Source organism: Juglans regia, chromosome 5 (assembly GCF_001411555.2).
Source record: "Juglans regia cultivar Chandler chromosome 5, Walnut 2.0, whole genome shotgun sequence".
NCBI lineage: Eukaryota > Viridiplantae > Streptophyta > Magnoliopsida > Fagales > Juglandaceae > Juglans > Juglans regia.
In genome coordinates, this window is record NC_049905.1 from 13,854,006 (window position 1) to 13,879,983 (window position 25,978).

The 25,978-nt window shown below is 35.5% G+C and overlaps 2 protein-coding genes and 1 pseudogene across 8 annotated transcripts; all 3 read right to left on the reverse strand.

The window, feature by feature from the left end:
* Positions 1-342: 342 nt before the first annotated feature.
* LOC108997826 lies at positions 343-15,442 on the reverse strand. 7 transcript variants are annotated; one of them, XR_004801541.1, is made up of 6 exons: positions 15,193-15,442; positions 14,473-14,571; positions 14,131-14,313; positions 3,313-3,497; positions 778-828; positions 343-683 (listed from the first exon to the last, which is right to left on the reverse strand). XR_004801541.1 is itself a non-coding variant. In XM_035690175.1 (4 exons), exons 2-3 carry the CDS (start codon positions 14,290-14,292, stop codon positions 3,330-3,332), a joined length of 330 nt encoding a protein of 109 aa, XP_035546068.1. In that variant the 5' UTR covers positions 14,293-14,313; positions 15,193-15,442; the 3' UTR covers positions 343-683; positions 3,325-3,329. The 7 variants fall into 7 exon arrangements, 4 of the variants coding, with proteins under 4 accessions (XP_035546068.1, XP_035546067.1, XP_035546066.1 ...); XR_004801542.1 differs by lacking the exon at positions 14,473-14,571 and having other exon boundaries at positions 3,325-3,497; XR_004801540.1 differs by lacking the exon at positions 14,473-14,571.
* A 663-nt stretch (positions 15,443-16,105) lies between these two features.
* Positions 16,106-21,392, reverse strand: LOC118348435 (annotated as a pseudogene).
* A 573-nt stretch (positions 21,393-21,965) lies between these two features.
* LOC108997790 (secoisolariciresinol dehydrogenase-like) lies at positions 21,966-25,714 on the reverse strand. The gene is made up of 2 exons (XM_018974166.2): positions 25,677-25,714; positions 21,966-22,743 (listed from the first exon to the last, which is right to left on the reverse strand). Exons 1-2 carry the CDS (start codon positions 25,712-25,714, stop codon positions 21,966-21,968), a joined length of 816 nt encoding a protein of 271 aa, XP_018829711.1.
* Between the last annotated feature and the right edge of the window lie 264 nt (positions 25,715-25,978).

The following is a 25,978-nucleotide window of genomic DNA, read 5'->3' on the forward strand; positions in this document are numbered from 1 at the left end:
ATTGGGGGCGTTTGGATGCTTGGATTTGGGTAGGAAGATTTGGATTTGCATCATGATCATCCAAACATTAAAAGTTTTTTTATATTTGAATAATGTTTGAAAAGGAAATTACGAGAAATTTTGAGAAGTTCCTATCTCATTTACCAAATATACCAAAAGTCTCTCAAAAGGTCTCTCATATTTTCGGAATTTCGCTTCCTACATGTCGCAATTGTCGCATTTATTCTTCCATCCTTCGTTGCGCTAGCTCCAAATGTCTTTTTACAACAAACACTTTGTTCCATTTTGAGATCAAACTCATTAAAAACAATCTACACTGTTTATTGATCCTGTAACGAAGAGTGGAACTGAATTTAATTCATTAGATTTGTGTTGAACAAGACTCAGTGCTGCCTAAGATATAGTAGGTATGAACAAAAGCTGTAGTTTCTGTTGATTGCTATCGAACTGCTGAATAAATTTTGATACATCGCCAATGTTACAGTAAAAAAATTAAAAAACAAAGACTATTCATCTTGTAATGTGAACTATAAAACCATCTACCGAAACTTCTTACCTTGCTAGATGTTCTCAGTTTGGATGGAATGCCACAATAGTGTAATGATCTCTTCAAATTGGCTCCATCTTCCTCCGTTGCAGTCCAATAACTCGACCCGGGATAAAAACTAGAACTTTTCATTATGCTGGAAAAATACAATGAATGAAAACTTAGCTACTTTGCCTGTTCAAATGAAATGGCAAACCACACATTAGTTGATTCCAAGCTGAAGTACTAACCAATCATATTTCACATTTCTTCAACACTTGAGTATACATTCACTAACACCTCTGTATAAAACATTTTATGGCACTTCATCAATACATATACAAGTTGATTAACTAACTAATAACATTTTATATTTTGATGGGTGCTTCTTAACTCTCACAAGCTGAATAAATGACTAACCAATACATGAAAATCATTAAAATTGAAGTTGAATCAGTAAGCAATATATAATTGATAATGAAATAAGTTGAATCACTACTCACAAAGATTTTGGTCACTGCTCTTAAACTACTAACAAGCTGAATCAATAACAAAATCCAAAAATCCCAAGTTGAATCACTGAACAAAATAACTTGTTTTAGGCACTGCCGAAAATGGGCATAATGGACCAAAACCTAGGCAATGAAAACCAACAGGTCTTATGGCAGCGAAATGGCATTTTCGAACACAAAATTTCAATTCACAAAGAAGAACAATTGAATGAAATTGAGATATGGAGAAAGAAAATCATGGAGCAGACATGAATTGAAAGTCACAAGTGTGGCATCAGTAATTATGGGGCAGGCAGCAAGAGGTTGTTGGGGGGGGGTGGCGGCATAGGAGCCCAGGGACTTGGCGACACTCAAACGTTCCAAGTGTGTGGCGCCAACAATTATGGCGGTGGTGAGAAGGCCAATATATGTATATGTGTGTGTGTGTGTGTATGTATCATATATCTACATAAATATATATATATATATATATGTAAGTTGTCCTCAAGACCACCTAAAATCAGGTGGGATTGCAAAATATTTATATCATTTTATTAGTAATTACAAAAATTCGTCTATGATATTTATTATGAAAAATTGCATTATCCTCCACCAAACAATAGGAAGTGATTTAAAATAAGTATTTACAACAAGAGCCAAAACAAGAAAACTATTTATGTTCCCATAAAATAAATTGCTGAAATAGTTTTTTTTTATTCGAAACAAAAGGGACTCGAAGTGTGAAGAGAAAAAATTATGAGAAAGGAAAAAGAACATTGCCTCCAGAACAAAACTGTTGTTGCAGTTTTTTTTTTTTTTTTGTTTACGTAATGTTGTTAGTTGCATAGCACTTTGAAATTGTCTCAAAGTGCCATTGAAAGTAAAATTTTCAGCCCCAGCCAACTAATAGTAAAATCTTCGTAAAATCTTCTGGAGATTATATTCAAGTGTTCAACAACTAATTACAAATAAGTAATTTAAAAAAATTCTAGAAAACATATATTTTGACATGGTTAGGTTTGGATAGTGAGTTGAGATGAGATGAGATGAGTTGAGATGAAAGTTGAAAATTGACTAAAATATTATTAGAATATTATTTTTTAATATTATTATTGTTTTGGAATTTGAAAAAGTTGAATTGTTTATTGTATTTTATGTGAAAATTTGTGAAAGTTGTAATGATGAAATAAGATGAGATGGATGGGTTGAGATTAACTCTCAATCCAAACCGAGCCTCCCACTAACACACTATGCTTACTGGGTTGATTAAATGTGGCAGTTTTGTGGGAATTTTTTTTAAGCAATCTGAAGGGATTCTCAGATAAATTTAGATGAGAGCAATATCCATTTAACCCAAAAAAGCACAGGCTTTCGTTAGTTTTTTTTTTTTGGGTTGGGGGGGGGTGGCTTTTTGGTACAACATAATTGAAGCCTTTTTGGCTTGGGTACACGGAAAAAAAAAAAATCCCTCCAATATTATTGTTGGAAAATAACCATGAAATGGACTCCCAAGTAAAGAGTAATGCTAGATACAGTCGTGAAGTGCGCAAGCACCACATAATCTTTTTAAAATAAAGTGGGGTCCACTATTAAAAAATTAATTTTTTTTAGATGTAGGTCTCGTATTTATTCTCTTTTGTTCAAAGAGGTTGCACGGTGTTTGGGCACTTCACGACTGTAAATATCATTTCTCTTAAAGAATTTGTAACATAAAAAGATTTAACGAAATGACATCCAATGATATGACATCCTCGTTTGTAATCTGAAACTACCTAATAAAGCCCCACTTCTCATGCCCTAGACTTGCTTCATAGGTATCATATCACAGCAACAGAAAATTGTCATGTGGCTTAAATGTAATGAGAATTAATATTTGTAGTCGTGAAGTGTACAAGTACTGCGCAATCTCTTTAAAAAATGAGTAAATACGAGACCCACATAAAAAAAAATTAATTTTTTAATAGTAGACTCCACTCTTTTTCAAAAACATTGCACGGCACTTGCGAACTCCAATACTGTATCTATCATACTCAAATTTAATTGAGTTACCATTATATCAAGTACAATGAGATTAATTAGTGTAGTAACACCGATGAAAAGTTAAATATAAATGGCCTCGTCCTACCAGTTTCAATGGATGGGGTATAGTGGGTGGGGCTTTTGACATTGTGCATCAATGATCATTTAAACAAGAAGATAGGAAGCTAATGACCAAAGGAAAAATAACTGGAAAGCTGGGTGAAGAAACAGAGGTCATACGACATAGGAAAACAGTAAATGTTGATAAGAACTTGCCTGGCCCCATACCCATTTCAGTTTTCCAGGATCTGCTGTCGTTCTAGCCGGATAACATGCTCAGTTAAAGGGCTTAAATTACGATCTGAAGTCTCATTATTGTTTCTGCACTGCTGCAATTGTTTTCTGAGACTCCGTACAAGTTCATTGAGTCTCTGAATGTTCTGTTCTTGTGATAAAATTATCTGCACCACCAAGTGAAAAATACATCGGAAACAAATTCAACAAAGCTGACAAATACTACATGATTGACAAGCCACAGTAGCACACTACAATTGCAGGCTTGAAAAGGATTAAGAAAATTGTAAAGAACACATTCAAGATACATTTTTTTGACAAGTAACTAACTGAGATACATTAAACCACCAACATCAATATTAGACCATATCTGGATTAAAAAAAAACAGAATTTGTTTTTCAAGTACAACCAAAACATCTTTTACACACCCAAAAAAAGTCATCCCTGAAAAAATTCCAACTAATAATTTTCCTCGATCTCCATGACAAAAAAACACAACTCAAAATAGCTTTCACAAGATATTTAAATAATACATCTCACAAAATTTTCTTTCCAGACTTTTTTTCAGTCCATTTCACTACTTTTACAAACTCTAATAGAAACATATTTCAAAAATTTTCTCAATTCAAACATATTTTTTACGCACTCCACATCTTTGACAAAACCTGAAAAAAATTGTTATGATTTAAAAAATCTTAAGGAAAATCTTAATACAAACAAAGTAATATCTGTATTGGACACCCCCACCAATAATACCTTCCCAATCTCCCCCCACCCCAAGAACCACCTAACCAAGCATATTGCTGGAAAATATATCAAATTTCACAACTCATATGCTCTTTTAGCACAAAGTCAGTACCTTCCCAACCAACAGTAGATTTCTACTCTTCATAATAACATAACTTTTATTGTAACAAAACATTAAGCAGCAAAAGGTTGCCATATTCATATATGCGAATTAGAAAATGACTGTGTGATGATTACTTGTTTGGTTACGTAGTTCAGATGAGATGTTTTGTTGAAAGTTGAAAAAAATATTATTATAATATTATTTTTTAATGTTATTTTTGTTTTGAGATTTGAAAAAGTTGAATTGTTTATTATATTTTGTGTGGGAGTTTGAGAAAGTTGTAATGATTATATGAAATGAGATGACATGAGATAATTTGGTTTTGTGTAACCAAACTAGCCCTAAAGTACCCACTTTATACAGCTTGTCTTTGTTAGACTTTATCAGTTTCCAACCAAAGCCTTTGTCAGTATAGGATCAATAAGACCTAGCTGTTGCTCTTAAAATAGAAAAAAGTGGCAGAAATAAACTTCAACATTGATGATCATAAGAAATATCCCACTAAATCAAAAGAAAAGAAATCATAATTTGGTAACTATTTCAATGAAATACATGTTAGCAGTCGTGACATTGACAAAGTATTCTGTTTTTTGTTTAATGAGATAGGTCATAGAAGCATGTCTATAGGAAACATTAATCTAGGTTTAGGCTGTAAAAGGATTTTCAGTTTTCTAGAAATAATTTCGACTATCAATCTAAGTATGTTTTAAACCCAAAAATAATGTTTCATCTCCCAAAAAAAAAAAACAAATCATCTAAACACCAGGATTGGTTTATATTAAAAAAAACATAAAATGAAGAACACTTACAAAAAAACCCAAAAAAGTAGCAAGTCTCATGAATGTTCACCCAAACAGATTCTCAGTGGACCCAACCACTTTGACAAGCTCAAACAAAAAAAGCATCTTAAAAATTCTTATCCAAACATGCCCCAAGGAGCCAAACCAATGCCATTATAAAACAAAACCAAATTATTATGGCTTACCTAAATTACCAACCGTTGGTCATAAATCCATAACACAGAATATCAAATGCCTAAATGAGGTGATTGGAGAAAACTGGCTCATCACTAGTCAAAGGTGAGACATCAAATTTAAGGCCTTGTTTGGATAGTGAGATGAGATGAGATGATTTGTGAATAATAGTGAAATTGTTTGAGTTGAGATTTTTCTTTTTTTTTTGAGATTTGAAAAAGTTGAATTGTTTTTTGTGTTTTGTTTGGAAGTTTGGAAAAGTTGTAATGATTAAGTATGATTAGCTGAAAAAGCTGAATATTCGAAATTGAAAAGTACTTGTATTTGTGGTGTTTGGAGATTGAGATAAGATGGGATGATATGAGATGAGATGGGAGGCTTTTGCTATCCAAACCAGGCCTAAATCTGCATACTAAAGACCCCATGAACCACACAACTATGTATCATAATAAACACACTACACATGGTAATGTTCATCTTCTGTCTAAGTGAATTATAGTATCGCAGTACCTTAAGCTTTGCCATAATTATTTGGGCTGTACAGTCACCACAATATTGTTTTTGATTGGTAAATAAGGATTTTATTGATGAGAACTAGGCATAGCCCAGATACATGGGACATATACAAGAGCAACACCACAATATTATTTTCAAACAGAAACACAATTTGTATAAACCTCCCTCCAAATCCTTTTAAGTGCATACCCCAACCACCAGTGGAAGTATTATTTCCTATAAAATGACCGGAAAGGACCCTCCGGTTAATATCAACCAACCATTCCACAATATAGGAGCCTTAGAAGAGAGTGAATTGCTTAGAACAGTGAATTGCTCATAATTTTTCAAGGAAAATTAGGGTATGCTAGGTTATGAAAGTTTTTTTGAATATTTGAGAATTATAATTTTTTTTTTTAAAAAAAAAATTGGTTTCGGGAAAGGAGAGAAAAACTTGAATAAAATCTTTTTTGGAAATAAGTTTTGTACTGTGGAGTTTATGAAAGTGCATAGGTAGAGTTGAGAAGTTGTTTAAATACAATCTTTGAGAGTATTTTTGTTTTGAAGTTTGTAAAAGGTTTATTATTTTTGTGTTTGGGTAATGATTGGATGAAAAGTTAAAATACAATTTTTTTTTAGATTTAAAGATGTTTGGCTTGACTTTAAAAAGCTTTTGAAAAATTTTGTTAAACCAAATATACCCTTAAAAGTTTAGAACTTTGGAGTGTGGATTCGTAAAAGTTATCTTTTACTATTCCAAAAGGGCAGTAGCTCATTCAGACCAAATAACAAAAGGCTATGAGGGTCAAAATTCTGGCAACATGGTGAATTAACCTCAGTCATATCTTCTTCTTTTTTATAAGTAACCTCAGTCATATCCATGACTGCTTTCAAGAATACACTTTTGCATACTCAAGCAATACCATAGATGGAGTATAAGAAAATTCTGTCAAACTTAGCTACCAAAATATAGGAGTCTTCTGAATTTCATACAACTTTTAGCCCCTTAAACAGGCAGCTGATTCAGCACTGAAATGTTTTCCTAAGCTAAGCTGGTAGGTTTAGCATGATCTGCAGGAGAAGGTAAAAGATAAGGCAATTTTAAATCAAATCTGCCTTAAGTGTGTTACAGTATTCCCTAGATAACCTTTTTTCTCTCCGTACACTTTTTCCCTTTTGTCTTCTCTGTTCTCATGCACGCACGTAAACCCATCTCCGGCGCTTCTCGCCGGAGCTGATTCCCTCCTTTGTTTCTTTTCTTCCTTTTTTTTTTCTGTTTCTGTTTACAAGTTTACAAGATGGAAGGTGATGGGAGTTTTATGGGAGTGAACAAAATGGGTCTCTCTAAGGAGTTGGTCATGGACTCTAGGGTACGTTTGGGTAGTGAGAAGTGTTGAGAAGTGTTGAGAATGTTTGTGAATAGTAGTGAAAAAGTAATGAAAAAGTAATAATAAAATATTGAATAGTGGTAAAAAGTAGGTGAAAAGTAATGAATAATAGAAAAGTAGGTAAAAAGTAATAATAAAGTAAAGAATAGTAGTGAGAGTACTTGAGGTACTCTCACTTGCCAAACATAGCCTAAATGTCTTACTCTTGTGAAAGGGGGGCAGTTTGGTTATTACAGAGAGGAGTTGGAGGGTGGTGTCTAAGGTGGTTCTACGACCTTCATCGGTGCAGTGGCTGGCCAAGGCCATGGAAGCATGTTCAAAGGAAGAAAAAAAATATTTTTACACCACAGTCCGGGAAGGGAGCCGTAGCTTTATAGCACAACGTTGTGCGAATGATTGAGGCCGTTATATGGCAGTGGTGGAATATGGTGAGGCAATTATACAAGACAACACTTGATTATATCAATATAAAGGCCGTGTCCTCGCAAAAGTTCATTATTTCTTTCCCATCATATAGTCCTCATGAGAGCCTAGCACCACACTCCAAGCCCTATTCCTGATTGAAGTGGGTTTCATACACCAACAACCCATATAATAGCATAAACCACAAAGACAAAGCCTGTAGCTCCATAGTAATTAAGCAATGAACAAACGATTGAAAGTCTCTCCATTTGCTTACAAGTTACACATACAAGCACAAAATTTTCTCTCTCCTAGAAATTTTCTCTCCATACACATGCACACTTTTTCTTCTTGTTTGCTTCCTGTAACGTTTTTTCATCATCAATGTTGCGTTAATTGATTTTTTCTGATCAATAATTTGATTGACCTGGTGCTATGATTGCTGGATTTTGAGTTATTGTGGTGATTAAGATGGGTTGTCATGTAGAGGTGGTTATTGAATCCAAATGTTTTACTTTGTCCAAGGCTGGGTGGGGGATGTTTGCTGCGAGTTACCGAAAGAAACTGGAAGACAGAACATGCGGTTCTTATGGGTCCATCTTCATTGCAATGGCTCGGGAGGGTGTTGGAGGAGTGCATGAAAGGAGGAAGAAAGGAGGTATATTCAGCAACTAGGGAAGGTTATTGTAGTCTTATTGCTCAACGATGCTCAAATCGTGGAGGGAGATACCTTGAGGTTGCTGAGTACAACCAAGGGGGGAGAAGGAATGTCTTATGCATTCCAGAGGGTGAGAATGGTTGGGGGTGGAGGAAGATGCGGGAGGTGTTGTTAGAGCCGAGAAAGGAGTCACCTGATGGAGGTCAGTCAAATGTTTTCAAGGGGGTGATGAGGCATCAATCACGGTCGTATAAGGAGGCGCTGACGATGACGAAAGTGGTGAGGAAAGGTGACGGTGATGTGAGGGGCTCTGTAAGGGGACACGGGCGTCGCGAAGCTCCGTCGAAGCCGTACAGTGCGTTGAGCCACTCCCATGGCAGAAGTCCTGTGGCATGTCAGGAGGCATGGGAGGTGCGTAGGTTGCTGTTGGAGGTGCAGGGGCAGTTACGGCTTCTACAGAGGGATATATCTGAAGTACTCGAGGTTGTCGGTCTGTTTAAGGTAAGGGATGAAAAAGGAGATTTAAAAGAAAAACAAAAGGCAACTGGCGATGGGCTAAGAAATGCCCAGAGGGAGGTCCAACAGAAAATTAAGAGTGGGAAGAGCAGGGCTGTTTGGCGTCAAAAGGGTGGGCTTTCTCGATCTAAGGCCAAGCAGCAAGCTTCGACTAGGACGGGCCCTAGTGATGGGGCTAGGCCGACTAAGCCCAAGGCCCATTGTGATGGGCCTAGAATCGGGGCAAGCTTGCCCCAGCCCACGGCAGGTTCAATTTGTATTGGGTGCCCTAACCCAGGGTGTCTCGCGGAGCTGCACAATCTCGGTTTCATGCCAGGAAGCTTGCTGCCGGTGGAGGTTCAGGTGGAGGTTGCACAGACGTCGCCGACGGTGGTGATGGAGCTCGCAGATGATGATCTGCCGGCGTACTGTGCGCAAAAGGCGCTGGTGGAGTTCGGATTGCGTTTCTCTCCCCTGCAGGAAGCTTTGACGTCGCCGATGACTGGAGGAGATGTGGGTTTGGCTCCGGCTCCGGCGAACCTGTCTGTCAAGCTGTATGAGGATTTCGAGCTGGCTAAGGTGGATGATGATTCGGTCGACCTTATGCATTCGGTGGAGGATGAGTTTTTTATCCCTGAGGTGTGTGATCAGGTGCTTATGCATTCGGTGGAGGATGAATTTCTTCTCCCTGAGGCTTGCGATCAAGTGGGCTTGGATGGAATTTCGGTGGGTGAAGAGTTTCAGAATTATCAGATTAATAGGAGGGGGATTCCTATTCCATTAAATTACTGTTATCCAAACCAAGCCTCAGATTGGGTCATAAACAAGGTGAAAGAGATTCAACATTATGTGGGGATTAATTGTGAGGGGTATGAAGAGCAGTTCATAGCATTAACTGCTATGGAAGCTGGACATCAACAAAAAAGAAAGGGGGATTCGAACAAAGTTCGGGAGCTCAAAAAATTGGCGTGGTCGATGAATTCGGAGGGGAGCTCCAGTAGTAGTAGGGTAAAAGGGAAGGGGCTGGTTGTTCCTAAATGAAGCCAAAGATTGTGTCCTGGAATGTGCGTGGGCTTAACGAGGTAGATAAGCGCCACCGGGTTTGGAACTTGCTTCGTGAGTAGAATGTGGACATTGTTTGTTTACAGAAGACAAAGTTGAAAATGATTAATAGGAAGATTGTGCGTAGTTTATGGAGTGGTATTCATGTGGATTGGGTATATTTGGCCTTAATAGGGGCATCGGGAGGAATTGTGGTGATGTGGGATAAGCAAGTGGTGGAGAAAGTGGAAGAATATATAGGGAGATATATGTTAGCGTGCTCTTTTAAAAATGTGTTCAATGATTTCTTATGGGCTTTTGCAGGTGTATACGGATCAAATTCAGATGTTAACAGAAGATTATTGTGGGATGAATTAGCAGGGGTACATAGTTAGTGGGATCTTCCTTGGTGTATTGGGGGGGATTTCAATGTTGTGAGATTCCCAAGTGAAAGCTCAGGAAGAAGAAGATTGAGGCCTGCAAGCGTGGAGTTCGCAGAGTGTATCTTTGACTTGAACTTGGTAGACCTTCCTCTCGTAGGGGGCCCAGCCACATGGGCAGATAACTAGACTTGGTCTCGCTTGGATCACTTTCTAATTTCACCTGATTGGGAAAGCCATTTTCCGGAGGTTTGGCAAAAGTGTTTAGTACGCTTAAATTAGAATCATTAGCCTATTTTGCTGGATTGTGGAGGCATTCATAGTGGTAGACGATACTTTAAGTTCGAGAATATGTGGTTGAAATCAGAAGGATTTGTGGAGAGGGTTAAACAATGGTGGACCTCTTATCAATTCAATGGTACACCCAGTTTCATTTTTGCGAACAAATTGAAAGTCTTAAAAAGAGACTTGGAAGGAGTGGAATAAACAGTCTTTTGAAAACATAAGGGAGAATAAAAGATCAAGTGGATGGAAATTCAGGAATTAGAAAGACTCCAAGCAGGGAGGCCACTTTCGAAGGAGGAGCAATCACAACAAACTGTATTGGTCGCAGATCTTGAGAGGATTATTTTACAAGAAGATATGTCTTGGCGACAAAAGTCAAGAGCACTATAGTTAAGGGAAGGGGATCGGAGTACGAAATTCTTCCATCGAATTGCAAATTCGCATAGAAGAAACAATAACATTGAGTTACTGAATATTGAGGGGGGGGGGGGAGTGCATGGAAGAGAAGGTTATTAAAGATCATGTTACTAATTTCTTTGAGAAGCTCCTTACTAAGCAGGTGGGGTGGAGGCCTACTCTTGATGGTTTGGTATTTGACACCATTGAGACGGGGGATGTAGCTAGGCTGGAGAGGGCATTTGTGGAGGAAGAGGTATATGATGTAGTAAGAAATATGGTAAAAGATAAGGCTCCTGGACCTAACGGTTTCTCTATGGGATTTTTTCAAGAATGTTGGGAGGTGATAAAAGAAAATCTTTTAAAGGTGTTTCAAGAGTTATACTCGGTTAGGAAGTTTGAGAAAAGTCTCAATACCACTTTCCTGGCATTAATACCTAAAAAGGTGGGGGCTAGTGAGATTAGGGATTATCGGCCTATTAGCTTGGTGAATGGAGTCTACAAGATTATTTCCAAAGTACTTGCTAATCGGTTAAGTGTGGTGTTGGGGAAGATTGTAACTAAGCCTCAAAATGCATTTGTAAAGGGAAGACAGATTCTTGATGTGGTTTTAATTGCCAATGAATGTCTGGACAGTAGATTGAAGGATGGGAGTTCAGGGATTATGTGCAAGTTAGATATGGAAAAGGCGTACGATCATGTTAATTAGGATTTTCTTCTTTATCTACTGGGTAGGTGTGGTTTTGGGGAGAGGTGGAGGTGGTGGAGGTCTTGGATCAGCTGGTGTATTTTCACGGCAAGATTCTCTGTGTTGATCAATGGCAACCCAGAGGGTTACTTTCCGAGCTCTCGTGGTTTGAGACAAGGGGATCCGTTATCTCCTCTACTTTTTGTTATTGTTATGGAGGCATTAAGCAGGATGATCTCGGCATTGGTGGCTAATGGTGTTGTAGGAGGTTTTCAGGTGGGCTCCTCGAGTAGGGGTATTACTACTATTTCTCATTTGTTGTTTGCAGATGATACGCTTATTATGTGTAAGGCTGATATAGATCAGTTGAGTGCTGTGAAAGCGTTGCTTCTTTGTTTTGAAGTTGTATCTGGCTTAAAAGTTAACTATAATAAATCCGAGTTGGTGCCGATTGGGGGAGTTCATAATGTTCGAGAGTTGGCTGGGCTATTGGGGTGCAAGATAGCGTCTCTTCCTATGACGTACCTGGGACTCCCGTTGGGTATAAATTCAGGGTCGTGCTCAATCTGGGATACAGTAATTAAAAAATATAGAGAGAAGATTGGCAGGTTGGAAGAGAATGTACTTGTCGAAAGGTGGCCGGATTATGTTGATCAAGAGTACACTTTCTAACCTACATACCTATTTTTTATCCTTGATCCCTATACCGACAAGTGTGGCCGGAAGACTTGAGAAGTTACAGAGAGATTTTTTGTGGGGTGGTTTAGGAGAGGAATTTAAATTTCATTTAGTCAAGTTGGAAAAGGTTTGCCGTCCTATCTCTAGTGGAGGATTGGGTATTAGAAATTTGAAGTTGTTCAACAGGACGTTACTTGGAAAATGGTTGTGGCATTATATTAAGGAACCGGAAGCCTTATGGAAAGTAGTGATCGAGAACAAATATGATGGTTTAGGGGAAGGTTGGTGTACTAGAGAAGTTAGAGGCTCTTGTGGAGTGGGGCTATGGAAACATATAAGAAGAGGGTGAGAGGCCTTTCACTATCATACTCGGTTTCAGTTGGGTATAGGGTCTAGGATTAGATTTTGGAAGGATGCTTGGTGTGGTAACAGTACTCTTCAAGATTTGTTTCCCATACTGTTCCTGATCACAAATGACAAAGATGCCACAGTGGCGGAGGCTATGAGATTCTCGGGTGGAATTACACACTGGAATATCAATTTGATCCCGGTAGCACAAGACTAGGAGGTGGAGAGTTTTGTAGATTTGTATAGTCTGTTGTATTCGTGTTATCTGAATATCCAGCATGAAGATGGTTTGTGGTGGATTCCTGCAGGCAGAAGGGTATTCACAGTTAATTCCTTTTATAAGGTTCTCACACAAGTACCTGAGATACAGTTTCCTTGGAGAAGGCTTTGGAAGAACAAGACTCCACCCAAAGCTTCTTTTTTTGTTTGGACAGCTTCTTTAGGCAAGATTCTCACTACGGATAATCTGAGAAAGAGGAGGATAATCATTACAGACTGGTGCTGCATGTGCAAAAGTGGGGGTGAGTCGGTGAATCATCTACTTTTACATTGTGAGGTTGCTAGGTCTCTTTGGCATGAGGTGTTTAAAAGAATAGATTTAGCGTGGGTGATGCCAGAATCTGTGGTGGAAATGGTGGCTTACTGAACCTCCATTCGAGGTGCACAACAGATCAAAGCGGTTTGGAAAATGATTCCGATTTGTATCATGTGGTGCTTGTGGCAGGAGCGCAATGAGCAGACATTTGAAGACAAAAAGAGATCTATGGCAGAGCTTAAAATTTTCTTTTTTAGGATTCTTTGTACTTGGGCAATTGCTATGCACTTTAATGGCATGAATCTTCATGATTTTTTAGTTTCTAATGAGCCTGCATAGATAAGGCATATTGACTTTTGTAATTGGCAGTTGGTGCCCATTTTTCAATTAATAATACTTTATTACTTATCAAAAAACAAAGTTACACATACAATACCAGTTTACAAGTTAATGTAGGGAACACAAACACAAGCACAACACATATGGATATATATATATATATATTTGAGAGGGGGTGTACATCATTTTTTAATTGTATTAAATTGACAAATCAAAGAGCTAAGGGTAATGTAGAGACAACTGCAGGGAAATATTGTTAATTTTATATCCCTTTAGTGCACCTATAAAAGATAACATTCAAGTTCATATACAAAAAGGCCACTTCCTTCCAGTTATGCACACACATTCTAGCCACAGGATATTTTGTATAATGTTTCCCACAATGATATAAAAAACCCCAAAGAAATTTTTTCATACCTTAAGGCCTGACGACAGCTTGTCTTGACTGAAAAGAAGACTTGCAAGGTCAACATAATAACTTAATTCTATTCCGAATACTGGCAATAAATCCTAAGCACTCTAAGGCTTGGTTTCTCAAAATAATGAATTCATGCAAAAAAGTAAGTTTAACCCTGTAAAAAGAAACAGTAATCAGAGATTACATCTTAAAAGACAATTTATAACCTTAACTAAGTTAGGAGATTCAGGCTTTGCAACTTTAACTAAGGGACCAATTCACAAAAGAAGTTTGCAGGTCCAAGAGCAATCAGCACACTAATGATCATATGCAGATTTTTGTATATTAAAAGCATCATAACTGACTAGTGATATATCTTTGAGACAGAAAAAGGTTTTCACACAACCAACATCTTCGCTCAATAACCAAAAAATAGGATAGGCTTCTTACCTTCTCCTTTACAACTTCTTCCCTCTTCGAAATTTGGTGGTGCTTCTGTGAGATGCTCGGAGTTGAGTCGAGGTCAAAGACGAGTTGTTGCTTCCACTCAAACTGAGAAGTGATGATAAGTATAAGCAACAGAAAAACAAGCAACATGGGTCTTGACATCATTGCAAGTAGCTCTCACAAAACCTGTTCAGTATGTAAGAAGTTTTATAAGCATCACTGTATTACCCTTGCCAAACCACAACATCTCCAGCAAGAAAACCATCCTTTTGACCTAAAAGAAAACTGGGGAAAAAAAGAAATGGAGTTCTAAAAGCAATATCCTATATTATTTGATTTTCATACTTGTCAGTCCAACCACATGGCCATAGAAGCGCCCTTTAGAGAACGTGATTTCCAGCAATGAATCCCCCAAGATTCTAAACTCTAAGCTCAATTATATTCCTTCGTTTCCAAGCAAGCAAATGAAGTTAAAATCAACGGAAGAACAGATAATCATAAAAATAACAGATCTTTCGATAAGATAAATGAAGTACAATTCATAACAACTTTTAAATTCACAAAATCTACGACCATAATCTAAAACCCTTACAAAAAATTATATGAGAACTGAACCGAAACCAAGAAAGAAAAACACAAATTAGCGATTACACTGAAAGAAAAGAAATTCAGCCATAATACTCTAGCAGTTTGATAGTTTTTTTTTTCGGTGTTTGATAGCTAAGCGAAACTGTTGGAAAAAGGAGGAAACAAAACAATTTTTATTTTTTTAACTTTCGACGTGCTATTTAGGTTTCCCGAACTTGAAAAACTCCACTCGACAGAAATAGTTCAATTAACTTCAACGCATTTAATTTTCTGTTATTTTCTCCCTTTTAGAAGAATAGGCAAAACCATGGAAATGTAATAGGTCCCAAAAAATCTAAACTGGTTATATTAAGCCCAGTGAAGAATTCAAACACTGATTTCATTTCTTTTCCAGCGATTTGGTAGCCATCAAACAAACCACAAACTCGTGATCAACGAGCAATACCAATTAAAATCAAAACGCCGAGAAAGACTCACAGACTGGTGCCGGCAAGAAAACCCTAACTTCATGATCGACCTCCTTGGGACGAGTGCTTGCACTTTCTTCAAACTTGTAAAGCGTTTTTTGTGTCTGCCTGATCGGTTGTGAGTGGTACGCAGTACGCACAACAGTGGAAGAGTTGAAAAAGGCACCACCAACCGTAGATTGCTGGAAGGTTGACGTTCGCTTCTTTTATTCGTATGCCTTTTTAAAGAGTGATCTCTGACCGGACTGAACCGGAATTGCATCTTCGTACCGAGCTTTGTTATTCGTTATTCTTATTTATTATATTACATTTATTTTCATTTATTTTTTAAATTTTTTTTCTTAAATTAATTAAATTATTCAACTCATCATTCATACATCATATATTTAATAAGATAAAAAAATATATATAATATATAATATATATAGATGATGAGTAGAATTTTCCATGCTAATTAGCATGGGAATAGGTAAAGTCAAATTTAAAATTTGGCTAATATCATATATTTTGTATTTTATCTATTATATTTAAAATCTATTCACACATTAAATTATCTATTTTTAGTCAAAATAATAATAAAATATCATTAATTTAATAGTTTTTATTTTTTTATTTAATTATTTTTTGTTATATTTTGCAACTCTACGGATCATATGTTAATTAATAATCAAATTATAATTAAATTATTGTTTAAACAACCATATTCTCAATGGTCATTTAAGGGGTGGCTTGGATAATGAAACACTTTCAACTCATCTAATCTCATCTCATTTAATCATTATAATTTTTTCAAACTTCTAAACAAAATACAATAAACAATTCAACTTTTTCAAATCTAAAAATAACAATAATATTAAAAAATAATATTCTAATAATATTTTATTCAACTTTCATTTCAACTCAACTCAACTCATCTCATCTCACTATCTATCCAAACCCTGATGGTGGCGTTTGAGCCTTTCAACAGAATTTGGACCTGGCCTGAGTTCAGTGGTGTTTGCTATGATCTGTTGTGGAACAGTCATATTCACATTTCATTGATGATTAAACCATCTACCAAGCACAAATCCATCAACATTGCAACCCAAAGGCTTAGAATCAATCTTATTCCTACCAAATTTCCTAGCAACGGGGCATTACTGTCTACCATCCTTGATAGTCCTTGTTAGTGAGAAAATATGGTGTTGTTTGGGAGGATTGTCCCACAATACGAAGTGGAGGTCTTGGTTTATAGTAGTATTCAGGAACTCCAATGCATTGCAGATAACTGTATGGAAATACCCTTCAGGTGAAGAAAGAAAGTTGGCATAATACATGAGGACTACCCTCTGAGGTTGTCCCATCCCATAAACAAAACTCTACAAAAGGCTGGGAGAGCATCATCCTAGCGGAATCTGAAGAAATCAATGACCATACACCATGATTAACTAAAAGGTAAAAACTAGGATCTGGTGTACAAAAAAAAGTGAGGATAACCATTTCAAAATCTGAGGGACAAACATTTGTATCAAATTCTAATATCATGTTTGCATTCTCATAAGAACGAAGTTCATATTTGGAACCAAATATAGCATGGAAGTAACTGTTAGAAGCCCTTAAACACATAAAAATAGGTTTTGAACTAAAGGCAGCATGCTCTAAATTTTCAAAATTATTTGGGTCCCTAAATGTATATGTAACAATCCGATCTTAAGATTAGGCCATAATATAAATTTTATGTACTTTTTATATAACTATTATAAATTATCATCATCATCATCATCAAATTTTACATTGTTCATTTTAATAAGATTATTATCATTTTATTATTGATATTTTTTTATGACCCGATTATTTTTTGCAATAGCCATTAGAGTTTTGTTTTGAAATTGAACATTATTTCTCCCTATCTCCACCCATAAGCCTCATTCTTATATTTTGATTGGATAATCCTAATCCCATCTTCGTTCTTACCTCCTAGTTGATCATCGGTAACTCTAAAATCCTATCAGCAAACGTTCATTTTCCCTCTATATAAACCCACAAAGCCTCTGTTTTAAACACAGAACCTTTTAAACCACGTAACGAATCCCCTGCAAGCTCCCAACTATGAGCCTTGTTCTCCAATAGCCACCGCAGCCTCCATCCCAACAACCAGTTGTCCACCATCGCCAACCACCATTACCCAGAATATGTCGACGCCTTGGACAGCCACCGTAAGCCAACGGCCAGCCACGTCTCTCCACCGTCAACAACCAAAAGAGGCCTCGAGTGTTCTGATCAGCCCACCGTCAACCACCTCATGGAGCGACGGACCACCTCTCCACGGCCACATAAAGAGCCGACCAACACAACCCCACACACCCACCCCATCCCGGTAAGCCAGAGCCGTCCGCCATTCTCCCTCTCTCTCGTTTTCAGTAATCAATTCAGTTCTCTCTTTCTCTCTCTCTTCTCTTACGGTGTCGCACCACCTTGCCCAGGAATCCATTCGAGTCGCCGGCCACTTCCAGCCACCCCAGAACTGCCATTGCCTCAATCTCCCTCCCTCAGTGAGTTTCGGCCTTGTATCGCACGCCACTCACCCGAGCCTCTGTTTCTCTTCATTATATAAGTTGTGTTTGTTTTTAAGTTCCAATTTAATGCCAGTGTTAAATAAGATTTCAAAGTTGCCCTTGACTCTTGATGCGTAAACCCCCGAGCCCTGTGTTATGAACTACCCGTAGGATTTTAATGGGCCTCGGGGCCTTAAGCCCATCCGGCCAAGAGCTTCTGATTTCCTCATGTGGGCTTGAGTACTTTATTTGTTGTTGGGTTGAGCTTAACATTTTAAATGTAAGTTTTTATTTAAATAAATATTTCAGTCAAATGCTCATTTTTATAATGAATTGTTTAAAGAATTAAAAATATATTTTAAAGTATATTATTGAGCTTAATATTTTAGTTAATATTTCTTTTGTCTATTTAATAGGAATTTTAATAAAATTATTATATTGCATCTTAAATAGAAAAACTAAGGAATATGTTATGAGTTTTGAATAATTTTGTTAAGAAAGGAAATATATTTTAAGAATTGGGGTTTTTTTATGACCTATTTAAAATAGCACAAGTATTCTACTAAATTATAATAAGTTATTAGTATTTAAGTAATTTAAAATATCAGGATTTATTCAACTATTTTTTAGATTATGAATTTAATTAAGTAGGATATTAGTACATGTTGTTCCTAGACAGAATTAGTGATAGTTAATACTACGTATAGGTGACAAGCTACGAAGTGAGATTCAAGAAGAAGTGCATCAAGGTAAGTAATTTGATCACGAATTAAGATCATCACAGTTCAGCTTATATATAAGTATTATTCAAATCAATTCATTGACAGCCATTATTTATGCACCACTAATGTCATATGCAAATATGTCATCCAGTATAGCATACGATCATATCATTCCGCATCATGTTCAAATTCAAAAATTGTAATTATATATGTATTATGTCATGCATCTCATGTGTATAAGACACGTAAGCTATCTTAAGTTCAAGTGCAAGATAAGATAAGATCAGTTAATTAGATAGTCATTCAAATGAATGGTACCAATGCAGCTCAGTTTCAGGTTGTGCAAGCCACAGATTCAAGTGTGGTCCACCATAGTATGCCAAAATACTATCAGCAGCTCCCCTCTCGGCTACGAGATGTGGGGCCGGTGCACAAACGCGCACATAGAGTTAAGTGTGTTGACCAGTCAGATTAGTTAGTTAAGTCAAATCAGTCAGTTAATTCAAATAAATTAGTCAAGCATAGCATAATCATCGGTATGAATAGTCATGAATTTTAAGCTCTCAATATGAAAACTTTTATGAAAACATTATATTTATTATGTATACATTGTAATTGATTTTTTGCTGAGTCTTCGATTCATTTTAGTTTATTTTCATGTTTTTAATCACCTAGATGAGGATGATGAATACAAACAGGCAGGCCAAGATTAGAAAGAGCAGTTGATTTAGTTTCAGACCTTCTAGAATAAAATTATATAAATTTTATTCAGTTTATTCATTTAATATTTTTGAAATACTTTTTATTAGACATTTTTCTACAAAATAAATCCTAATTTTATTTATTAAAATGTGAGATCTCTTGCCGGGTTTATTTTATGAAAAACACGTGACACTTATGGCCTACGGGAAGGGTTTGTTACAGTACATTATGCCTCTTTGAAATGCAAAAATAACTAAAATCTATTACTATATATAAAAGCGGAGTCATATAATTATAACGTGGCATTCTACTCATAAAAGTAGGCATTCTACCCATTAAATTAGAAATGTTATGTTTATGAAGCGGTAAACATTTTAAAAGTAATGTTTCATTATGAACCATTTCAACTTTTAAGTTTCATTTCTTTTATTACATATAAAGATATAAACCAATTCAAGACTTCATCGAAAAGCATTAATTCATCATTTATATTGTTTTGTATTTTATTCTACCAATTAAACTTGAAGTGTTATGTTTATAGAGCGATAATCCTTTTAAAATCAATGTTTCATTATGAGTTGTTGTAACTTTTAAGTTTCATTTATTTTCTTACATATAAATATATAAACCGATTCAAGTCTCCATCCAAAGGCATTATTTCAACATTTATATTGTTTCGTCAAATAAACCGTCCTATAAACCGTTTCGAGTTTCTCCACTATAAAATATGGTATCTCTCTAAATATTTCTCCCTCATACACAACATACACAACAATCTGCATATTGCAAGGGTTTATAGGCTCGTTCATATAATAGAACATAATCATTTTGATTTACGCAAGTTATACAAACGATCAATTACAATAGGCTTGGCTCTCTGATATCTGTGGATTTCGAAGGATTTGCACCTTTTAAACAAAGTTTTATTCAATTATGCAGACAATTATTGTACTGCTTTTGAACTAATGCAACCAAAATTAAAAAAAATTGACAAAAGAAAAATGATTGGTCAAATACTCCTTCTAGCCAATGTCACTTGTATGCTCAATAAATTAAGGTTTCTTTGAATAGCTGACAATGTATGAAGTAGATCTGTGATATAGAAAAGAAGTCACAAATTGAATGCATCAGAAAGTGGCAATGGAGAGTAATTCCTAGACTAGCATAATTTTTTTATAACAATTTTCCAAATACATTAGTCAAATTAATAAAAACAGTGCTATAATTAGACACAATGATCTATTCAGCTTTTGGGAAAATAACTTTGAAATTGCAAAATTAAACACACCTCTAATGGGTAATAAGCCAAAAACGGGAAATAAGAAATTATGTACATAGTAAATTCAAGGATAAACAGCACCAAAAACTACTTGACTCCCACAAAAATGCACAAACACGAAATTAAGAAAAATCCATCACCCAAATATAACTGTATGTTTTCTACTCTTGAAGACGTGCACTCAATTTTTTTAAGAAAAAATACACAAAGTCATACCCATTTCACAAGTTAAAGAGCCAACACAAAGCAACTTAATTTATACCCAAATAGAGCTTATCGATAGTGGCAAAACCCAAAATTCAAATAGCATCGAGTTTTTAAGTTCCCTTACTCAACAAGATTGTCGCTGGGTGAAAAGTATTGCTCACCATAGGGGGCCCTCGATACGTAACCAGATTCGCTCTAACTCACAACCATCCTCACATTCCCGAACTTCTAAAACAACCGCTCTTTCCTCAAAAAGCTAGCCAGCACCAATCGTGCGAAGGAAACCCAAACCGAGAGTGTTGTTGAATGTTTTTGAGCCAAGCTCTCAGAGAGAGAGAGAGAGAGAGAGAGGGGGGGGGGGAAATCGCACAACCCTGGGATGACAGGAACCAACTAGGAAAGGGACTCAAGAGACCCAAGAACGGAGAGACAATCGTTCGATACAGAGAGAAAACAGAGAGAAGAGGGAGAGAAAAGTGAGGGTTGGGCCTGAAACAATATTTTAATCGAATAAAATACTAATTTAGTCATTCTGCAGTGTATCGCGATTCTATTTCTTCCCATTGATAGTTGATGGCCCGCAGCTCTCCAAGTCCAATCTCAATGAAAAAAACGTGCAGATCCAATCTCCATTGATACAGCCACAGCTCCTCCACAACGACGCCAACATCGTTCCACAGCAGTCGATCTCCACAGCCAACGGCGCAGCTCCAACGAGTCGACGACCCCAGAATCCTGATTCCCAGATCCCTTTCTTTAACGTCATTGTGGGCATTGGGTATCCCCTTCTTTAAAATAAATTTTGTATCTTCATATTTATTTTTTGAAAGCACCTACCACTACCTAGTATTAATTAAAAAAAAAATTTTTTGTTTATTTCTATTTGGAAGTGATGAATAGTTTATCTCCCATGCTCTAGTTTGATTATACGAATCTTGGGTTGTCAATTTGTCATTCTACTATGGATTTATATTTTACACATAATTGTATCAAAACTGGACCCTACTCTTTATGCACATTGGAATAGAACTTATGCACATTGATACTATTTATTTTTGAGGTGGTTATTGATTGATTTAAATAGGAATGCGATATCTGAAATTTTTTTACTTTGGTAAGTTTTAAGGAAAAATAAAAGAATAAAGATAAATGAATTTCTTTTCATTTTTTCTTTCTCTCAAGAAATACAAAGCATTTTTTTTTCATTTATTTTAGAATATAGTTATTATTATATATAATTTATTCATATAATGTCTATCTCGAAACGTTATGGCAAAACGTATCGGTATCGAAATATCCTGTTCCAGTACCTTAACCAGAATGGTCACCGAAACAGAATTCAAAACTTTGGTACAAACATGGAAAAGCCTAGATTGGTAATGGTGAAGCCTCCATCTAGCAAAAGATTGTGTCCACTCACAAACTTTGACTCATCACTTCCCAAATAAAGAGCAGCTTCAGCCACATCTTCTGGTTTGAGGAGAGTGCCTTTAAGGTTGGAATAAACACTGTATACTCCATTGTCATCAAGTTTGAAGAAATCCTTTGCCAATGGTGTAGCAACTAGATAAGGTGATACACAGTTCACACGAATGCCAAACTGTCCAAGTTCCACTGCTGTGTTTCTCATTAATCCCACCACGCCATGCTTGGAGCTCGTGTAGGCATGCGATGCACTCCCTCCTACAGTAGAGCAAACACTAGCAGTTGTAATAATGCTGCCACGACGAGCCGGGACCATGACACGAGCTGCATGTTTGGTTCCAAGGAAGGCACCAACTAGATTAACACCAATTACTTGCTCAAACTCAGCCTTGGTGTTGTCAAGGATGTTTGGTTTGGCAACTCCACCAACACCAGCATTGTTGAACATAATGTCAAGCTTTCCAAACTTGGAAACAGCAAAGTTAATTGCATTTTCCACATCTATTTCCTTGCTAACATCACAATGGACGAAGGATGTGGATTTAGAGTTTAGATCTTTGCAGACAGAATGACCCAAGTCATCTTGGATGTCTGCAATAACAACTTTAGCTCCATGTTTGGAGAAGAGTCTTGCTGTAGACTCCCCAATGCCACTTGCTCCACCAGTGATTACTGCCACTTTCCCTTCTAGCCTGTGACAATAGGAAAATTATGCAGGTCGAGTTATTATCCGAACTTGAGGATTTTAATTTTGAGGTTGTTTGGGAATTAGTTTATATGAGATTAAAAAGTAATTTAATATGTAACACAAATAAATTAATTTTATAATTAAAAAATTTTAAAGATAGTTTAACCATTTTTTAAGATTCTTAACGCAACCGCAATCAGATTATACCCATCTTTACTGTATGTAATATAACATTAAATATAAATTGCAAGAATATAAATTATATAAGAAGGTTGAGATTAAAAAAGAAAAATCTAGTCCACGAACAAAGGGGTCTAGACTCTATTAGCAAAAAACATTCTAGGCTACGTCTGAATATTAGGATGTTTAAGATGATATGTGAATAATAATAAAATAATAACAAATAATAATAAAATAATTATTTGTCAAAGACAGCCTACTTAGCATTGGCAATGACTGCCTAGTCATTGTCAAGTTCAAATTTTGGCTAAAACTTCTTTGAAGAAGTTAATCTACATTAGATTAGTCATTTCAAAATTAAAATAATAATATAATATTATATATTTTAATAATTTAATTTAATTTTTTTTTTTATATTTTTCAAATACACTTTATATATTAATTAATAATTTAATTTTTACTATCCAAACAAATTATTTAACATGAAGAAGAAATAAAGAAAAAGGAAGAGAAATTGAATACTTTTTAATAAAATATTATTTTGATTGGTGAATAGTAACTCACCAAATATGATTTTTGTTTTCCATTTATTGTAGCTAATAATTTGATTTGAAGTGATTTGACTAGTTCAATATAACTAATTTTAAAAACATTTAGTCAAAATTTAGATATGATTAATATTTGACTATTGAAGTGATTTGACTAGTTCAATATAACTAATTTTAAAAACATTTAGTCAAAATTTAGATATGATTGATATTTGACTAGTTCAATATCAGTGCTCTTACCAAACGCAGCCTTAATCAGTGGTTGAGTGATTAGTACATTTACAGGATACAACTGATCCGATGTAAGGGTTACAGATCTGAAAATACGATTCTTCGTGAAAACAAATCTTCCTTTTTCTATGCTTGAGGATTTTAATTAGGAAAAGACAGCATTTTCCTATTATATTTTGTCGCATCCAAGGGTTTGTTTATTTTTATCGATAAAATAAGATGATATGAATTTAAATAAAAGTTAAAAGTTGAATAAAATAATGTTAGAATATATATTTTTAATATTATTTTTTTTAAAAATTTTAAAAAGTTAAAATTTTTATTTTATTTTATGTGAGAATTTGAAAAAGTTGTAATAATTAGATAAAATGAGATGAAAATAGTTGTAAAAACAAACAAAGACCTAAGACTTTTTAGGGTTGTTTGGCAATTTAGATAAGAATCGAAATTCTCATCTTATTTCAAAAAAATTTTAAATTGAATTTTTAAATATCATTCAAACACAAAAAAAAAAAATAATAATAATAATAATAATTTCAAATATTTAACTTTTTCATCTAATTATTATAATTTTTCCAAATTTCTAAACGAAATGCAAAAAATAATACAACTTTTTTAAATTTCAAAATAAAAATAATATTAAAAAAATTATACTCAAACAACTTTTTAACTTTATAATAATTTATTCAACTTATTTTTGTCTTCTTTTTCAAAACTCAATAAAAAAATCTTAATTCAAACCATTTCATTACTATTTAAAAATTATTTTACTACTATTCATAAAAGATAAACGCTTTAGACCAGCCCATCTGAAGATGTGAAAAAAACAGCCCTCTACTTATGTAAAGACACGTAAGAAAGTTTAGGAAATAACAAAAACTCATCATCTGTTCATTTTAAACTTGATTAAAACCCATCTAAACAAAAACATTTTTCCCTGCGAACAAACCCCTTCTACCCTTGCAACTAAAGAGCCTTCCCCTACAAAATAATCCAAACACAATCCAGTTCATGGAAATAACAAACACAATCCATCAACATATATAGCATCAAAAGCAAATGCCCCACCTTTAGACCAAACCCAACTATGTGAGGAAAAATCATCAACAACAGTAACCAATACAAATTAACAAGAAACAGTAACAATACAAAATGAGTTTGACTTCTTGATACTTCCACACAACAGAGTATCAAATCCACAAAAGCTTTCTAGTTAAAAAAAGAAAAAAGAAAAAAAATTACTTGAAAGAAACTGATGGAGGAGAAGAAATGGAGAATGAAGCTCAACCGCCTCCGATTTCACTAAAAGCAGGTAGATTGAAGTGGAAGTGGAGAGATGCCATCTTATCCACTCAAAGAACTTCAAATTGGGAATGTAAACGTAATCCCAATATTAAGCGAGATAGGGGTTGCCACCATGTCGATCGGAAGAGCGTGTTCTTGGTTGCTAGGGTCATAGTGAGTTCGTCGATGGGGCTCTGGGAGGGTGGGTTTGTGAGATGAAGCTCTTTTGAGGGGTAGTTGTCGTGTTCTTTGCCGTCGTGGATGAGTGGAGTGTCATCAAGTTTGGGTTGGGATGGAGTGCGTTGAGGATGGGTTTGGGTTCGAATAGGAAGAAAGCGAGACACGGGTGTTCAGGTGTAGGCAAATGCATGGTAATAGTGATAAAATGCTTACATGGTGGGTTTCTATTGGAGGATTGGTTTTCTTCTAAAAACAGATAGGCTGATCTCTAGGTTTTCTCTTCATAGAATTCATTTTATCTCATTATCTAAATATGTCCTTAGATTCACAAGATCATCTTATTACAAACGTTAATGTAACACATAGTTCATGACTGTCGGAATAGCATAAAAGCTAAACTACTTAAAAGGAGAAAATACAGATCTAAGAGAAAGTGTCCTTAACATATAGTCTAATTTAGTCAAATTGTTAATACGATACAATTTTCGAAGAATCTGAAAATTCTCTATATTACCTGCGGGCAGCCGCTGAGACTAAAGAAGCACTTGTCATGGCAACCTGATTTCTAAAACCTCTGAGCTAGGGAAACGAAAATAGACCCCCAAAATTAGAACTTTAACCAAGTTGCATTGGCATCACTTCTCAAAGTAACTACCCTTATATAGACCCATTTCAATTATATATATAAATATATATATATATATGTTCACTTTTAAAATACACTAAGGACAATGTAAGAAGACAATTACCCTTTTTTTTGGCTGTTTCTATTTGCATTTTTGTTCCAAATGCATGGTCAGCTAAACAACATCAATC